Here is a 17,398-nt window from a genome sequence, read left to right as displayed (position 1 = left end):
CTTTAATAAAAAATAGAAATTGGATTTCATGTTTAATTTGAAAAGGACTTTTATTATACAGATTTTTGTGTCTCGGTGACAGGTCCACTTTAATAGAGACCTTCATTATACACGGGTATAGTTTTCCTTTGAGAGATATTATTATGTATAATTATTTTATATTATTTCCAGGCCCCAGCAAAAGTGTTGATTTACTCAATTTAACAAAAACCAAGAAAGTGAGTAGAAACTCACCAAGTAGCAAAGGTGCACCAGCCCCAGACCCTGAGCTAGGGAAGAGAGAAGCGGAAAGCCATTAGGAAACAAAAAGGTGATGAGTACTCAAGGAATCCACAAAGGCTATATGAATGTAGTGAATAGAGAAAGGAGTCTATTCACTTCCCATGTCAATATAAAATGACGTATGCATTATCACTAAAAAATGGGAGGTAATATCTCATCTCTCATTTCATCAGCACGCGAGTTATATTCATGAGAAATTATTTCATATCAGATAATGACTTCTGAAATATTTGCTCCAAAAATGTGATTACTTTATTGCTGTAGAGTGCGGGATTTTTGATGATCATTACAGGTATGGGATCCGTTATCTGGAAACCCGTTATCCAGAAAGCTCCGAATTATGGGAAGAACATCTCCCATAGACTCCATTTTATACATATAATCCAAATGTTTAAAAATGATTTCCTTTTTCTCTGGAATAGTAAAACAGTACCTTATAATTGATCCCAACTAAGTTATAATTAATCCTTATTGGAAGCAAAACCAGCCCATTGAGGATATTTCATATATCATTTTTTCTAGTAGACGTAAGATATGAAGATCCAAATAATTTTTTGGTCTGTTACCCAGAAAACCCCAGATCCTGAGCATTCTGGATAAGAGGTCTCATACCTGTATAATTAGAGCTGTTCCATTCTGATTCCAAAGCATCTCTGTATAGTCTTTCTGTGCACACATCCTTTTTTTCTCTCTCTCTCTCTCTCTCGATTGTTTTTTGTTTGCCTGACGAAGGTTCCGGTTAGGAACCGAATCATCGGATTTAATAAACCTCCAACACTGCTTTAACTCTTGCTGCATTGCTACATTTCCTCGGAGTGCCGTCGCCTGTTGCTGACTTTTATTATATTTTTGGATTGGCACCCAAGTTATATTAAGACATGCGTTTTTAAGATGTGCGTTCTTCATGTTTATGCATATAAACTAATTTTAAAAACTTAGTGGTGAACACAACTTTCCCTTGTTTGTTTATATATATATATATATTTAGTTAGCTGGATAACTTTATTTTTTTATTTAGTGTTTCTTTCGTATGATTCAAATATCTAGGCTATTTGTACTGACGCAATTGGCAAGTGTGTTGGGCAAAGCTAGAGTAAAATTAATGACATTGATTTGATGTCGCCAATCCAGCAATCTGTATAACATAAGCTAATCACTTGCAGCCATTTCTGCAGATCTGACTGTTCTCGGGCCAATGTTTTGCTTTTTGCTCCCAGCAGCCAGGCACATTTTAGTAAATTGTCTGCAAAGTCAGACATTCAAAAGAAAATTTAAGGCAGTTGCAAATGAAAAGTGTCACAGTGCTCTAATAATGTACTAGAAAGTAGTTTGCTGTAGCTGTGTTGTCTCACCCCGGCTTTGCGGGTACCTACATTATGGACAAACCTGCGAGATGTTTACATGCTAAAATAATTTAGGTCAGGATATGGCAGCTGCAGTATAATTATAAGTATAATAACAGCGTTCTTGCCAGAGAACATTTCTTTTCTTAATACATTTATTTTTAAGCACCAGATAACTGTTTTTACTTACTGTTTTACTTTGTTTACCTGTGGCTCTTTTAGAGTGCCTGTTGTGGGAAAAGTCAGTGTAATATCTTTAATTATAGCATCCTTCAAGCAGGCGGCAATAAATCAAAGCTGTGATCTGTCCCAATCAAATCGATTTGTACTGATGGGCGCAGACATTCTATTAATTAACAATAATAGGTGTTTCTGCCTTCAGTCACTGCTACAGTCAAACCTCTGCCACAGTTGATTAACTGAATGCAGGCTGAGCATTATAAATGAATCATCTTTATGATTCCACAGTCACACAGATGAAATTAAACATTAGCAAATATTAAAGGCTGTTGAAAACTAATAGGCACTCCTGCACATTAAGAGGCCTGTTACTCTTGTTCTACCTTCATATAAAAATCAATTTATAAATCCTTAATTGCTCTCTCTGAAATTTGCTTCAATAAAAATATATATTGATATTCTCTTATATAAGAGCATGTTCATGCTGATTTGAACTGCTGTCTCGTTATGTATCAACAAATGTAACCTAGTGAAATCCACATAAACTATAGAATTCAAAACCCAACTTTGGAAGTGAAGTGGAAAGAGCTGCTGTGGGAGTTTCAAGCTCTGCAATAGTCATAAAAATTCATAGATTACTCATTTACACATAACACTCTCCTCTATCCAGTTAGAGTAGATTGTAAGCTTTTAGGACAGACGAAAACAAAGTTTTTGTTGAGGTCTTTCAATCGTTTTTCTTTTTATTCTGCCTCTCTGTGTAAATCAAATTTCAAAATACTAATTGTCAGAGTCACCAATCACTATAGAGATTGAAACTCAGGATAGGTTTTCCTTTATTTTATTTTTTTTAGATACCTGTTAATCTCCTGACATGTTGTTCAAACCACAGATTGTCTTTTATGTTCAACAGTAGTCTTACCACCACATTGTGTCTATATATTGTAAATGTCATACAGGAGAACTATGGAATCAAATGTTAAATAATAATGCAAACTGATTAAAGGAACAGTAACACCAAAAAATGAAAATCTTTTAAAGGAATGACAATATAATGTAGTCCTGCCCTGCGCTGGTAAAACTGGTGTGTTTGCTTCAGAAACACTGCTATAGTTTATATAAACAAACTGCTGTGTAGCCATGGAGGCAGCCATTCAATCACAGGACACAAAGTAGATAACAGATAAGGTCTGAGGAATCCCATTGTATACTAAAGCGCTTATATTTTATCTGCTGTGCCTTTTCTCCTTTTTCAGCTTTAAATGGCTGCCCCCATGGCTGTACAGCAGCTTGTTTTTATAAATCATAGTAGAGTTTCTGATGCAAACACACTAGTTGTGCCAGTGCAGGGCAACAGTACATTATATTTTCATTACTTTAAAAGACTTTCATTTTTTTGGTGTTATTGTTCCTTTAAGAATACTTTTGTTACTTTAGACGTTCATTTTAGGTAAACATCACTTTTAAGAACTCTCACACACCCTTAAAGGTGCAAAATAGAATCCTTACTATGAAAGGTAATGATAGATGAAGCCAGTTCTGTGATGACCACAAAGGAACATTTCTAAAGGCCAGCAATGGGTGAATTTGGGGCGTTTCGTTTTGCCTAAAAATTTGCGAATCTCCTGCGAAACGCCTGAAAAATTAGCGAAATGGTGCAAATCGTGGGAATTCGCCCATCACTAATAAAGGCACAGAACTCCTCTAACATCTGAATACTGTGATATGGACACCCTGATCAGTGGCTTAGTAACCCTAATAGCACACAGCCTTTTCATGTTTATGCTGAAAACTGGTGGAATTGAAAACCTTTATTTGGAATAGGTTGCTCTGTAATATAAGTTAAAGGTGAAGGTTGTCTTTGAGAATATTTATTTCTGCAATTTTACCATTCTATATTCATTTTCTAAATAATCATTGGACTTATTTTTTATTTTTTTAGTGTTATTTCTTTACAATTGAATTTGGCCTCTGCAAACAGGAGGGACAACTACGTGTGTATGGAGCAGGACTGCTGTCTTCTATTGGGGAATTAAAGGTAGGCAACATCTTCTTAAACCAACCCACACCTACACTTATGTCATGTGAATGTCACCGTTATGCCAGGTAGTAAAATTTTCAATTTATAAAAATTTTAATCACATTATTTCTAGATACAAATAAGAACCAAAACCATTTATTTTGTCAAGCCCTATATGGCAAATATATAAAAGGTAAATTTTGAAAGTAGGCTTTGTGTTAACTGGCCTTAGACACATTTATTTTGTATTACATGAGACACAGTTGACTCCTGACTATGGGGCAGATTTACTAAAGGGTGAAGTGACTAACTATGGCGACAATTCGCCAGCGTTACCTCCTTCATACCCTTCACCGATTTACTAACGGTTGCAGGCGTAAATTCGCTAGCGAAAGAGACATATGCTAGCGCTTATTCACACTCTATCTCCAGGTGAATTTTCACTCTGGCGCTTGGACGTTACTACGCAAATTCACTAAGATGTGGATTTTACTGAACGTTACCTCTTTCTCCAGACTTGCCTTTGCCAACTCAGACCAGGTGAAGTACATTGAAATGCATAGATCTTCCTCATTCTTCTGTTACTTACCTCATATTTTTAGTGGAAAAAGTTTCAAAGTCCCAAAAAAAGCTGGCGTCTTTTCCTTTTTTCAGAGGGATAGCCTGCAAAAGTCTTCACATTTTTATTTGGGTAACAGGATTTCCCCATACATTTTCTAACATATGAAACATAAACTATACACTGGGCTCATGTGTAGGGCATTATAACAACTCTATTTTCTTTTATTAAGGTTCCCTGGACTTGTGTAATGTAATGTATTTACCGCAACATTTACGTCCATATACGTTCCCGCCATATGCAAATTAGCCTGAGCGAAGACCTCTAACGAAGTTTCGCTAGGCATAATTGAAAGTTAGCGCATCTTTGCTTTGATTGCTGAAGTAACGCTAGCGAAAATTTGCCAACATTTTGGCGCCCTAGACACAACTTTGCCTTAGTAAATTAGTGTTGTCTGACCAAATTTTCGCCTGTTGAGGTGTAGTAATGGGTATGAAGCCATCGCTGGCGAATTTTCGCATGGTTAGTAAATTTCCCCCTATGTCTGTGAAAAAGTCAAGAGTCATTTTGTTAGATAATTCACCCAAAAATATTGTCTGCCAATGTACTAAAGAAAGAATAACAAATTATACTGCAAGTTCAAATATAATCTAATATGCATGCACACAATCACTTTTACACACACACACACACACTCTCTCTCTCTCTCTCTCTCTCTCTCTCTCTCTCTCTCTCTCTCTCTCTCTCTCTCTCTCTCTCTCTCTCTCTCTCTCTCTCTCTCTCTCTCTCTCTCTCTCTCTCTCTCTCTCTCTCTCTCTCTCTCTCTCTCTCTCTCTCTCTCTCTCTTTCTCTCTCTCTCTTATGCATTCAGATGCACAGTATTTCACACAATCCCACAATTTGATAACTGTCCACCATGAAATATCAATAAACAGCAGTGACTGGGGAACTTCTAAGAAACCATTAAATGAGAACTAAACCCTTAAAATTAATGTGGCTAAAAATGAAATGTTTTATATATTGAACTTATTACACTAGACTAAAGTTTCAGCTTCTTAATAGCAGCAATGGACTTCAAACTTATCACAGGGGGTCACCATCTTGGAAACTGTCTGTGACACTCACATGCTCAGTGGTCTCTTAGCGGCTATTGAGTAGTAAAGCTTAGGGGTTGTCACAATATTATCATTCAGAAAATTAGGTTGGCCTGCAATATAAGCTGATGCTACAGGGCTGATTATTAAATTCTGATGCTAATTGCACTGGTTTCTGTGCTGCCATGTAGTAATTATCTGTATTAATTACTAATCAGCCTTATACTGTGACATTTCTATTCTATGTGTACTGTATATTGTGAGTGGGTCCCTAAGCTCAGAAAGTGACAGCAGCACAGAGCATGTGCAGTGAATCAGCAGAAAAGAAGGTGGGGAGCTACTGGGGCATCTTTAGAGACACAGACCTTCCCTGCTAAAGGGCTGTGGTTTTCCTTAGGCTGGTACAGAAACCCAAAACATAATGTACAACATTTCTAGCATATTCTTTAGTTAAGCTTCAGAGCTCCTTTAAAGGAACAGTAACACCAAAAAATTAAAGTGTTTTAAAGTAATGCAAATATCATGCACTGGTAAAACTGATCTGTTTGCTTCAGAAACTCTACTATAGTTAATATAAACAAACTGCTGAATAGCAATTGCTGAAATTGAAAAAAGGCTATATGGCACAGGTTAAATAGCGAATAACAGGTAATTTTATGTTCTAGAGCTAATCTGCTTTCTGCTGTGTAACTTGAGCCTTTTCTCCTTTAAATAGCTGTCCACATGAAAACAGCAGCTTATTTATATAAACAATACTAGTGTTTCTGAAACAAACACAGCCGATTTAACAGTGCAGGGCTACACTGCATTATAATTGAATTATTTTAAAACAATTACATTTTTTGATGTTATTGTTCCTTTAAACTTTGGGCATAGGATAATTGCAAGGGGATGCTACAAAAATAACTCCAGCAATTTTGTCTGCATACAGGGCAATGATGTCTTAAGGCTTGCAGGGAAAATCATAAAAATTGATTTTATAAAAATGTCCCCTGGTAAAAGTCTTTGGTGTAAATATGGCAGACACAAGTAAACATCAAGTAAAAAATAGTGATGGGCGAATTTATTCGCCAGGCACAAATTCGCGGCGAATTCCCACGAAAATTTGCAGTTTCGCAAATTTTTCAACGTTTTGCGCATTTTTTGGCGAAACGAAACGCCCCCAAATTCGCCCATCACTAGTAAAAAATTAAAACATTTGTGATAAAGGTATTCAAGCTACTAACTGTGGTGATCAGGGTTAAGATTCAAAGGGTTTATTTTGCACACAGGCTACATTTAATTGCTATGTATTTAACAAATTATTTGAAAAAGATTGAATTTTTATAATTAAAAAGATGATCTTGTTGTTTTAGAAACAATACAGAGTTGTGAATTTGCTCTTTCTCTATTATTTACAAAAGTGGATAAAAGGCCCACTTAGTTTAAATCTCATTATTTGGCTCTTCTTTGTAAAATTAATCTCTTTAATAACTCTCTACAACCCTCACTGATCTGAGACCAACCACCTTGAACTGAAGGCTAATCTCTGGGATAAGCATTACTGCAATAGCGGTTGAAAGTATATTTTCACTGGAGTGTCATGTCTTTGATTCAGAATCACAAATTCTTACAGCCTCGGCAAAATGGGAAAAATAAGAATTTACTGTACAAACTGATCCCTTTTGAAAAATAATTGCAGCAGTCATTTTAGGCCCTAAAATAAGAATAAACGGAATGACTTCTTTACTTTCCAGCTGAGCTTGTGGGATAGTATAAATGGACACAATACAAAAAAAATATGTATTTCAAGCAAAACAAAATAGGCGTAACAGCCTTTCTTTACTTTTTAATTACATTTTTGTTTCCACCTGGCCATTAAAAATGGAACCATAATGCTAATGATACAGTATTAACAGGGAAATAAGTTAGGACAGTATTTGCTTCCAGAAGATGGGGCAACTCTTATTACATTGAACATAAGTGTTGACCCTCTAATGCAGTGGTCCCCAACCAGTGGCTTGCGAGCAACATGTTGCTCTTTTATCCCTTGGATGTTGCTCCCAGTGGCCTCAAAGCAAGTCATTATTTTTTAATTCCAGGCTTGGAGGCAAGCTTTATGGCATAAAAACCTTGAGTACTGCCAAACAGAGCCTCCTGTAGGCTGCCAATCCACATATGGCCTGCCAATAGCCAATCACAGCACTTATTTGGCACCCCAAGGAACTTTTTGCATGCTTGTGTTGCTCCCCAACTATTTTACATTTGAATGTGGCTCATGGTTTAAAAAAGGTTTGGAAACCCTGCTCTAATGGAAAGCAATTTTAAAGTGTGTTCTCTTTGCTTTGTAAGTATGGGTAAAAATATAAAGATTTTGTGCATATTCCAATGTAGTACGTACTCATTTTTATGAATTCTATATGCCAACCTTTATTTTTAACATTTGCCATGAGCGCAAAATATTTATCTGCCAGTTGGATTCCTAACATAATTCTTGGGATGAACATCAGTATAGCAATTGTGGAAATAACTTTTCATTTGAGCTAGATGCCATACAGAATGTTGAAAACGTGTTTACTGTGTATTTCAGAGTGGTCAAATCAGAGGAGAAGTATAAACATTTAGTGCAGAATTTTATACCAGTGACAATTCATTGCCACACTAGTTATAAATTAGAAATGTACAGTTTTTTGTATTGGAGACACATTTTGTTGTGTTTATCCAATAAACCATGTAGCAGTTACTAGACATGGTTTCTTGTTCATTAACTCTATAAGAACTATATAAATACTATGGAAAAAACAGGTTTAAAACAGTGGGTGGTTAACCTCAAAGGCAGAATATTGCATCTAATGTAACATTAATTTAAAAATGTAGAGCTTGAGTATACTCATCAGACCAGTTCTGAAACACCCCCTTGGTCAAAATGTCTTAATATCAATCGGATGCACATTTTAGTTATGGTTCCCAGTCATTAAAGTATTTATCATATTTATTCTGAATTATACAAGTTAGTTTTTAATTTTATTAACCAAGATCAAATGGAATATATTTTCAGCTTTTGCTAGAACATGGTATTGGAAAGCCAAGAGTTGTGTTTGGTAGTAAGGAAGACAAAGGATCATCCTGTAAAACAAGTAAACCTTAAAAATAAATATGGCTAGAAGTGTCATATTTTATATATTGAACTTATTGATCCAGCCTAAATGCTCAGCATCGCTATAGTATTAATGATTCAGACCTTCACATTTGTCACAAGAGTTTCCCATTTTGGATTTTGTTAGGAAGATAAGAGAAGTTGGAATGCAGACTAAATAAACACCAAATTAGGCGTAATAAAGCTGAATAATTGTTCTGAATCTTACTGGCATTTCACATGACATGGGGCAGCTGGGAAATTGACAATATGTCTAGCCCCATGTCCGATTTCAAAATTGAATATAAAAAAATCTGTTTGCTCTTTTGAGAAATGGATTTCAGTGCAGAATTCTGCTGGAACAGCACTATTAACTGATTCATTTTGGATTTTTTTTTTCCCATGACAGTATCCCTTTAATATATTGTACATTGGTCCCTAAGCTCAGGTAACTTATAACAGCACAGAGCATGTGCAGTGAATCAGCAGAAAAAAAGATTGGGAGCTACTGGAGCATATTTGGTGACACAGATCTTTATTTCTAATAGGCCATGGTTGCCATGGACTGGTATAGAAGCCCAAGAAATAATGTACAATATTTCTGCCCTGCTTTTTTAGTTTTTTTGTTTGTCCTCCTTTACGAAGCCCTTCCTAGGGGTTTGGTAACTTTGTAAATTATCTTGTAAATGGAGATTTTCTGAACTCTAGGAGGGTGCCACTAAAGATGGAATATTTTGGCCCATTCCAAACATCCTGTGAAATACGTCTGGTCTATCTTGGGGAGTAATTTTTAATAAATTATTTTTATAAAATGGTGTGATAAAGATTTAACCGGGATACCTTTATGATACAGAATCAAATTAACAGACAGGATAGTATAAGGTTTTGGAATCAGATGCTAATTTTCTTCACCACGCCACTTACAATTCATAGAGTGCATTCAGTTCCTAGGCTGCTTCCACAAAGGTGGCATCCAAGGTGAAATGAATAACAGTATTGTAAGGCCAAAGGCCTCAGAGGTAGTGAGGACCAAGGGAGGAGGTAGCAAAAGTCCAAGTTCGCGGTACAAATAGGGATGAGACGAGAGAATGGTCAAACAGGCAATAATATCAGTCCAGGCAGAAGAGGTTCGAAGTCGATGAATCAGGCAAGAGGTCGGTACACAAAATAGACAAGAATATCACAAGAAACACACCCAGGAATAGCAAGCTAAAACCTATAATTGGGCACTGATGACTTCCCAGAGTTCCTTCTTATAGGCCCAGGTTTGGCGCCAATTTGGACGCATCAGCGTCATAACGTGTGCGCGGACGCGCTGACGTCAGCGACCGACGCGCGGCGTGTGCGACTGACGCCGGCGCCGATTATTGACGCCGAAGCCCATTCCGTCGCCGGCGACCAATCAGAGTGCGGGAAGAGGTGGGCGTCATCCGGCTGCGTCCGTGAGGAACCAGGGAGCCACCATCTTGGATGCCATCTTGGTCACCATTTTGGAATCCTGACTCAGACTCCATTACAGTACCCCCCTCCCTAGGGGGGGCCTCAGGACCACCTGGGTTAGAAGGAAACTGCCGATGAAATTTTTGGACCAGGAGAGGAGCATGGACATCTACACTTCTTACCCAAGAGCACTCCTCAGGGCCGAACCCCTTCCATTCAATGAGGTATTGTAGGGTGCCCCTCGAAATTCGGGAGTCCAGGATTCTTTTTACCTCGAATTCTTGATGACCGTCCACCAAGACAGGAGCTGAGGAGGAAGAAGAAGAAGAAGAAGTACCTGCAGGTTTGAGCAAGGAGACATGGAAGGCGTTTGGAATCCGCATTTCTGAGGGAAGTTGTAAACGGACAGCCACCGGATTGATGATCTCAGAGATGGAGAAAGGACCAATAAACTTGGGACCAAGTTTCGGAGAGGGGATTTTGAGACGAATGTTCCGGGTGGATAGCCAAACCTTGTCACCAGGTGCATACAGAGGGGAAGGAATTCTTCTTTGATCCGCGAATCTTTTCTGGACCAAGGAACTTTTCTCCAGATTGACAACCGTGGCGTGCCAGATGGCCGACATGTGGGCAGCTTGGTCATTGGCGGCAGGGACATTGGTGAGTAATAAGTCCTGAGGAAAAGCCAAAGGGTTAAGACCATACATACAGAAGAAAGGGGATTTTTCAGAAGACACGTGTAAGGCATTGTTATGTGCGAATTCAGCCCATGGAAGCAGATCCGCCCAGTCGTCTTGGCACAAAGATACATGGCATCGAAGAAACTGTTCAAGGGCCTGGTTAACCCTCTCTGCTGCTCCATTAGATTGTGGGTGGTATGAAGAAGAAAATTGAAGAGAAACACCCAGGGCTTTACACAGGGACCTCCAAAACTTGGAAACAAACTGTGAACCACGGTCAGAGACAATTTCGGCAGGGAAACCATGGAGGCGGAAAATGTGTTTAATAAATAATGAAGAAAGTTCAGGAGCCGAGGGGAGTTTTCGAAGAGGAGTGAAATGTGCGACTTTACTGAATCTGTCAATTACTACCCAAATAACAGTGTAACCAGAGGAGTTAGGGAGATCCACGATGAAGTCCATAGATAGGTGAGTCCATGGACGAGAAGGAATGGGTAGTGGTAAGAGTAACCCCTTGGGAGGGGAACGTCCAGACTTGGATATGGCACATACAGAGCAAGAAGAAACAAAGTCTTTGACATCCTTTCTTAGGGAAGGCCACCATACAAGGCGAGACAGAAGTTCAGTGGTTTTTCTTATCCCAGGATGCCCGGCCTGCTTGGAGCTGTGGGACTGAACCAGAAGGGAATGACGGAGTTCAGGAGGGACGAAGGCAACACCAGGAGGGGTTCCTACAGGAGCAGAAGATTGAACTGACAATAACTGGGAGGCCAAGGATGGAAATAGAGCAGCGATGATCTTTGTGGGAGGTACAATGGATTCTGGTTCAACGGAAGAGAGATCTTCAGGAAGAAAACTTCTGGAAAGAGCGTCTGCCTTCTTGTTTCTAGCACCAGGCCGAAAAGTTAGAATGAAATTAAAACGAGAGAAGAATAGTGCCCACCTGGCCTGACGAGGGTTGAGGCGTTTGAGTGACTGGATATATTCAAGATTTTTATGGTCAGTATAGATGGTCACAGGGACAGAAGAGCCTTCCAACAAATGTCTCCATTCTTCTAAGGCAAGTTTTACGGCCAGCAATTCACGATTTCCAACATCATAATTTTGTTCAGAAGAGGAAAATTTCTTAAATAAGAAAGCGCAAGGATGTAGTTTTCCATCAGTGGACGCTCTTTGGGACAAAATTGCTCCTGCACCGACATCTGAGGCATCAACTTCAATGAAGAATGGCTGGAATGGTTCAGGGTGTCTGAGAATGGGGGCAGAAGAAAAAGAAGTTTTAAGATCCTTGAATGCTTCCAAAGCTGAGGGTGGCCAATGCTGAGGCTTACCCCCTTTTCGGATAAGCGAGAGAATGGGAGCAATTTTGGAAGAAAACCCCTTGATAAATTGTCTGTAATAATTAGCAAAGCCAATAAATCTTTGGATAGCTTTGGTACTGGTGGGGAGAGGCCAGTCCTGGATAGCAGAGATCTTGGCAGGATCCATTCTGAAACCCTGTTGAGAAATTATGTAACCAAGGAAAGAGATGGACGATACTTCAAAGGAACACTTCTCCAACTTGGCAAATAGGTTATTTCTCCGCAGACGGGAAAGGACCTCTTGGACTTGAAGACGATGCTCAGCAAGGTTCCTGGAAAAAATAAGGATATCGTCCAAGTACACCACTACATATTGGCCCAGTAAATCCCTGAAAATGTCATTTACAAATTCTTGGAAGACCGCGGGGGCGTTACAGAGACCAAATGGCATTACAAGATATTCATAATGCCCGTCACGGGTGTTGAATGCGGTCTTCCATTCATCTCCCTCTCTGACCCGGATTAAATTATAAACCCCACGAAGATCCAACTTGGTAAAAAGACAAGCCCCTTTGAGTTGGTCGAACAGTTCGGAGATGAGAGGAAGGGGATAATGGTTTTTAATTGTGATTTTATTTAACCCTCTATAATCAATGCAGGGCCGCAAACCTCCATCTTTTTCTCTACAAAGAAGAAGCCGGCTCCAGCCGGGGAAGAGGAAGGACGAATAAAGCCCCTTTGTAGATTCTCTTGAATGTATTCCTTCATGGCACAGGTTTCAGAAGGAGAAAGCGGATAGGTGCGACCCCTGGGGGGCATGGTTCCAGGGAGAAGTTCGATGGGGCAATCATAGGGACGATGGGGAGGCAGGACTTCGGCAGACTTTTTATTGAAGACATCAGAGAAGGCTTGATAAACCAAGGGCAAAGAAGAATTAGAAGACACAGATGAAACTTTAATGATGGATTTGGTGGGTAAACAATGTTGTTGGCAGAAGGAACTCCATCGGGAGACGAAGCCCAGTCAATTACTGGGTTATGAATATTCAACCAGGGCAAACCAAGTACAATGGGAGTAGAAGGACAATCGATCAAAAGAAAGGACAGTCTTTCAAGGTGCATGGATCCCACAATAACGGAAAGTTCATCGGTGGAGTGGGAAATTGTAGCAGAGGATAATGGACGATCATCGATCGCCAAAGCACGAAGAGGAACAGCCAGAGATCGCAGGGGAATGGAGTGGTTTTCAGCGAAGACTTTATCCATGAAATTCCCAGCTGCACCGGAATCAAGGAAAGCTTCAGAAGAAATCGTCTGGGTTCCAAAACGAATCTGCACAGGAAGGAGGAAGCGTTGAGCAGAAGAATGGGGAGAATGACCAATTCCACCCAGGTAAGTCTCCCCAGTCTTACCTAGGTGTTGGCGTTTCCCGGCTTCACTGGGCACTCGTAGGCGAAGTGGGATTTTCCACCACAATAGAGGCAAAGTCCAGCAGCCCTTCTCCGAAGCTTTTCCTGTTCGGTCAGACGAGCCCGTCCAATCTGCATCGGTTCTTCCGAAGGCAGGGAAGAAGAAGCAGGAGCCGCAGGATTTGGAGAAGACAAGGTGGAAGCCGGATTGGGAAGGAAGGGTCTTTGGAAACGAGGAGCCAGAGTAGGTTGGAACCTGTGGAATCTCTTGGTTGGGGAGTGCTCTCTGTCGAGTTCAGCTTGAAACTCCCTCTGCCGAGTATCTACCTTTATGGCCAGGGCGACTAGATCTTCCCAACGGGATGGAATTTCCCTGGACACCAGATCAGTCTTTATGCGTATCGCCAGACCATTGTAAAAGGCAGCGTGATACCCGTCATTATTCCACGACGTCTCTGCAACCAGGGTGCGGAATTCAATGGCGTACTCCGAGACCGAGCGAGTTCCCTGTTGAAGATGGAACAGGCGTGCGGAGGAAGCAGTGGCACGACCCGGAGCATCAAAGACCACTCGTAGTTCACGAACGAAAGCTCTGGCATTATCGATAATGGGATCCTCCTTCTCCCATAGAGGTGAAGCCCACTCCAATGCCTTTCCTTGCAGACGGGAGAAAATGAAGCCCACCTTGGCACGTTCAGAAACGAATTGATTGGGTGAGAGTGCAAAGTGGACCTCGCACTGGTTGATAAACCCACGGCAAGCTGCAGGGTCACCACTGTAGAGTGGAGGAGCCGGAATGCGGGGCTCGGAGACGTGAAGTGGGGTCACAGGTACAGGTGCCGGAACAGGATCAGCGGGGGTTAGAGCCGACAACTTGGCAAGTATTGTTTCTAGAGCCTGACCAAAATGAGACTGCTGTACCTCATAGGACTGCATCCGGGAAGCCAGACCACGAAGCGCTCCACCGACATCAGGCGGCGCTGGATTCTCCTCCGAATGGTCCATGGCCCAATTATAATGTAAGGCCAAAGGCCTCAGAGGTAGTGAGGACCAAGGGAGGAGGTAGCAAAAGTCCAAGTTAGGGATGAGACGAGAGAATGGTCAAACAGGCAATAATATCAGTCCAGGCAGAAGAGGTTCGAAGTCGATGAATCAGGCAAGAGGTCGGTACACAAAATAGACAAGAATATCACAAGAAACACACCCAGGAATAGCAAGCTAAAACCTATAATTGGGCACTGATGACTTCCCAGAGTTCCTTCTTATAGGCCCAGGTTTGGCGCCAATTTGGACGCATCAGCGTCATAACGTGTGCGCGGACGCGCTGACGTCAGCGACCGACGCGCGACGTGTGCGACCGACGTCAGCGCCGATTATTGACGCCGACGCCCATTCCGTCGCCGGCGACCAATCAGAGTGCGGGAAGAGGTGGGCGTCATCCGGCTGCGTCCGCGAGGAACCAGGGAGCCACCATCTTGGATGCCATCTTGGTCACCATTTTGGAATCCTGACTCAGACTCCATTACAAGTATATCATGGCGATTACACAAAGTTTAGCATATGTCAATGTCATCAGCTCAAAATTATATTAAGCAATGGGAAAAAAAAGAGTATATATAAAGTAGAGAAAAGAGTAACCTGAAGAAAACGGAAGGGTCAGAGGAACATAGTAAGTGATAGCGGGGTGCATCCCACAGACTCCTCAGTTGTTCTAAAGCTCATTATCATTTAAATAGATATGAGCTTTTTAAATGTATTTTTCTCTGTAAACCAAGTGATTTTTTTTCTGTTTGGGGTTGAATGAGTGATATAACCTTGAGATTGCTCAACAACTTGTTTCAATGTAAGATAATAAATCTGTATATTTCTCTCTATAAACAAATCAAGAGGTTTGTAAGCTGTAAAATCAACATCATTTATTTATATATCATCAGCTAAGTCTGCCCTGCTTGACAATAACATACCAAACAGGGACCTTATGGATCTTACAAGAATTACTGAACAAAACATTAGCATTAGAAGGGTCTGCTTGCAAGAGCTTACCATCTAAAGGGGATGGGAAATAACTAGCAGATAAGGTTGATGAAAAGAATTGGTTATTCTTTATGGTTTGTTGACTTCTAATTCTGGGTGCGTCAAATAAGCTTCTTCAAACATTCAGAACCATTATTTATATTGATTATTTTATACTATGAAGTTTCATTTTTGGTATGCTTATCAGATACACTCACATTTCCAATCATGTTACTTTGGATGGCCTACTATTGAGAGCCTCTTGGCCTTCTAAGAGAAAACAAAGCAGCATTGACAATCTCATAATAAAAATTAAATTATACATCTTCAGTTAATGGAAGTGCATTACATTTAATTAATGTCCCTGGTTATATTGTAGTCATATTAACATTTCAGCACAATATTGTTTTCATAGATACACATACACTTGGAAGTGTCATTGATAGGTACTTGCAATGTGTAGGGAATGCCTGATAATTATTTTCTAGAAATAGATGTTGCTTATTTGTTTTCTTATTGGTTTTGAGAAATAGATGGCTTATTAGTGTGTTTTCTCATCCTAACTTGTTTCCCTACTGCAGACTTCCACTTTAAATGTGAAAGGAAATATTAAAGCAGGCAGAGGAGTAATGGGAATTAAAACATTCAGTATGTTATAGTTCATCATGATGGAGTAGCTAGTATTTTCCAAATGGGAAGAAATATTAGAGTTTTAAAGTTCTTAAAGAATAATCCCAGTTTTACAAGGTAATAGAGCTTATTATCCGGTGAACAGTTCAGCACATATCACTTTTTAGTGACAGTGTTAGTCACCGTTAAAGTACTTTATTAAGATTCATGTTCTTCAGCTATGTTTTTAGTGCTGGTGGCAACAACTGGACATTTTAGCAATCTGTCTTCACGACAAATTTGTAAAGAATTTAAAGATTACTTTCTGGCAGTGCTTCCAAAGTTATCCGTTCATACACTAAAAATATAAAGAAAAGGGAATTGTTAAAGAAAGAACATTTCTGGCAGGTTCAGTCATATCACTCTTTATATTTGCTGTGTAAAAAGCAAAATCCAGATTCCTGATGTAGATGCAGAAAGTCTATTTTTCCTTTATTTAATTCAGAGTGGAGTGCTGTTTTTATGTTCTGAACATTGACAGCAGCTAATCATATTCCATAAAAAGCCAATGAAGTCAAGAAGGATGACAACAGCTGCACAGGTGATCATCTGACAAAGCTTGCATTGGAGACAGTGCATATATTAGAACTGATTGATGTTCTCTTGTGAAATTTCTTTCTAAAGCTGTATGATTAGGTCTATAGTTTCCAGACACCCAAGGCATGTTAATAGTTTCAATACACAAACAACAGGGTTTGTATTTTTTTTCTTAGCAAGAGATAAAAAAGCATAGATTACATCCGTGCTTCTGTAAAGTCTCCAAGGCCTTATGAATTAGGTGCTGTTCATTAGTAGTGCATTATTTAACTTTGTGTATGTAGTAGGGCCTTCATCGTGGTGGTGGGGGGGCTGTTGTCTCCAACCGGTGAAATGTTAGCCCAACTGTGTAGTGAAAATGTATGTAAATTGGATAACCTACAAGAGAAGGGCCCTTGAAGCCACAAACTCGGTCAGCCTCGGATGTTTCAGTCTGACCGACACCAACTGTTTATGTTGCCATTCTGCAGATGGGATAACCAGTAGCTCAATCTTACTGCAGCTTTCTTTTAGACAGAGGAGAAACTGTACACAGACACCATGATTCTCTTGCTTCAAGAAGACATAACTTTATTAACACTTCTGCAATAGCAGACAAAGATTATGTCACATGACACTGTATCAGTATCAGATCAGCATGGGATCTGTATGAGAGCACACACATTAATACATCTTAACATCCCCACTTGCTCTCATATTACAGAAAGAAATTTAGCATTAAAGTGCACTGGTTTGTACTCCAAATATGTAATGTACA

At 39.9% G+C, this 17,398-nt stretch overlaps 1 protein-coding gene across 1 annotated transcript in view; it reads left to right on the top strand.

Annotated features, from left to right (window-relative positions):
• Positions 1–17,398, top strand: part of tph2.S (tryptophan hydroxylase 2 S homeolog) — a 99,105-nt gene that overhangs the window by 74,297 nt on the left and 7,410 nt on the right. Inside the window, exon 9 of the mRNA XM_041588601.1 lies at positions 3,748–3,843. Within this exon, the coding sequence (XP_041444535.1) occupies positions 3,748–3,843 (96 nt within the window). The remainder of the gene's footprint in view (positions 1–3,747; positions 3,844–17,398) is intronic.

Source organism: Xenopus laevis, chromosome 3S, assembly GCF_017654675.1.
Source record: "Xenopus laevis strain J_2021 chromosome 3S, Xenopus_laevis_v10.1, whole genome shotgun sequence".
Lineage (NCBI taxonomy): Eukaryota > Metazoa > Chordata > Amphibia > Anura > Pipidae > Xenopus > Xenopus laevis.
The sequence above is the reverse complement of the archived record's forward strand: the minus strand, read 5'-3'. Positions and strand labels throughout refer to the sequence as shown.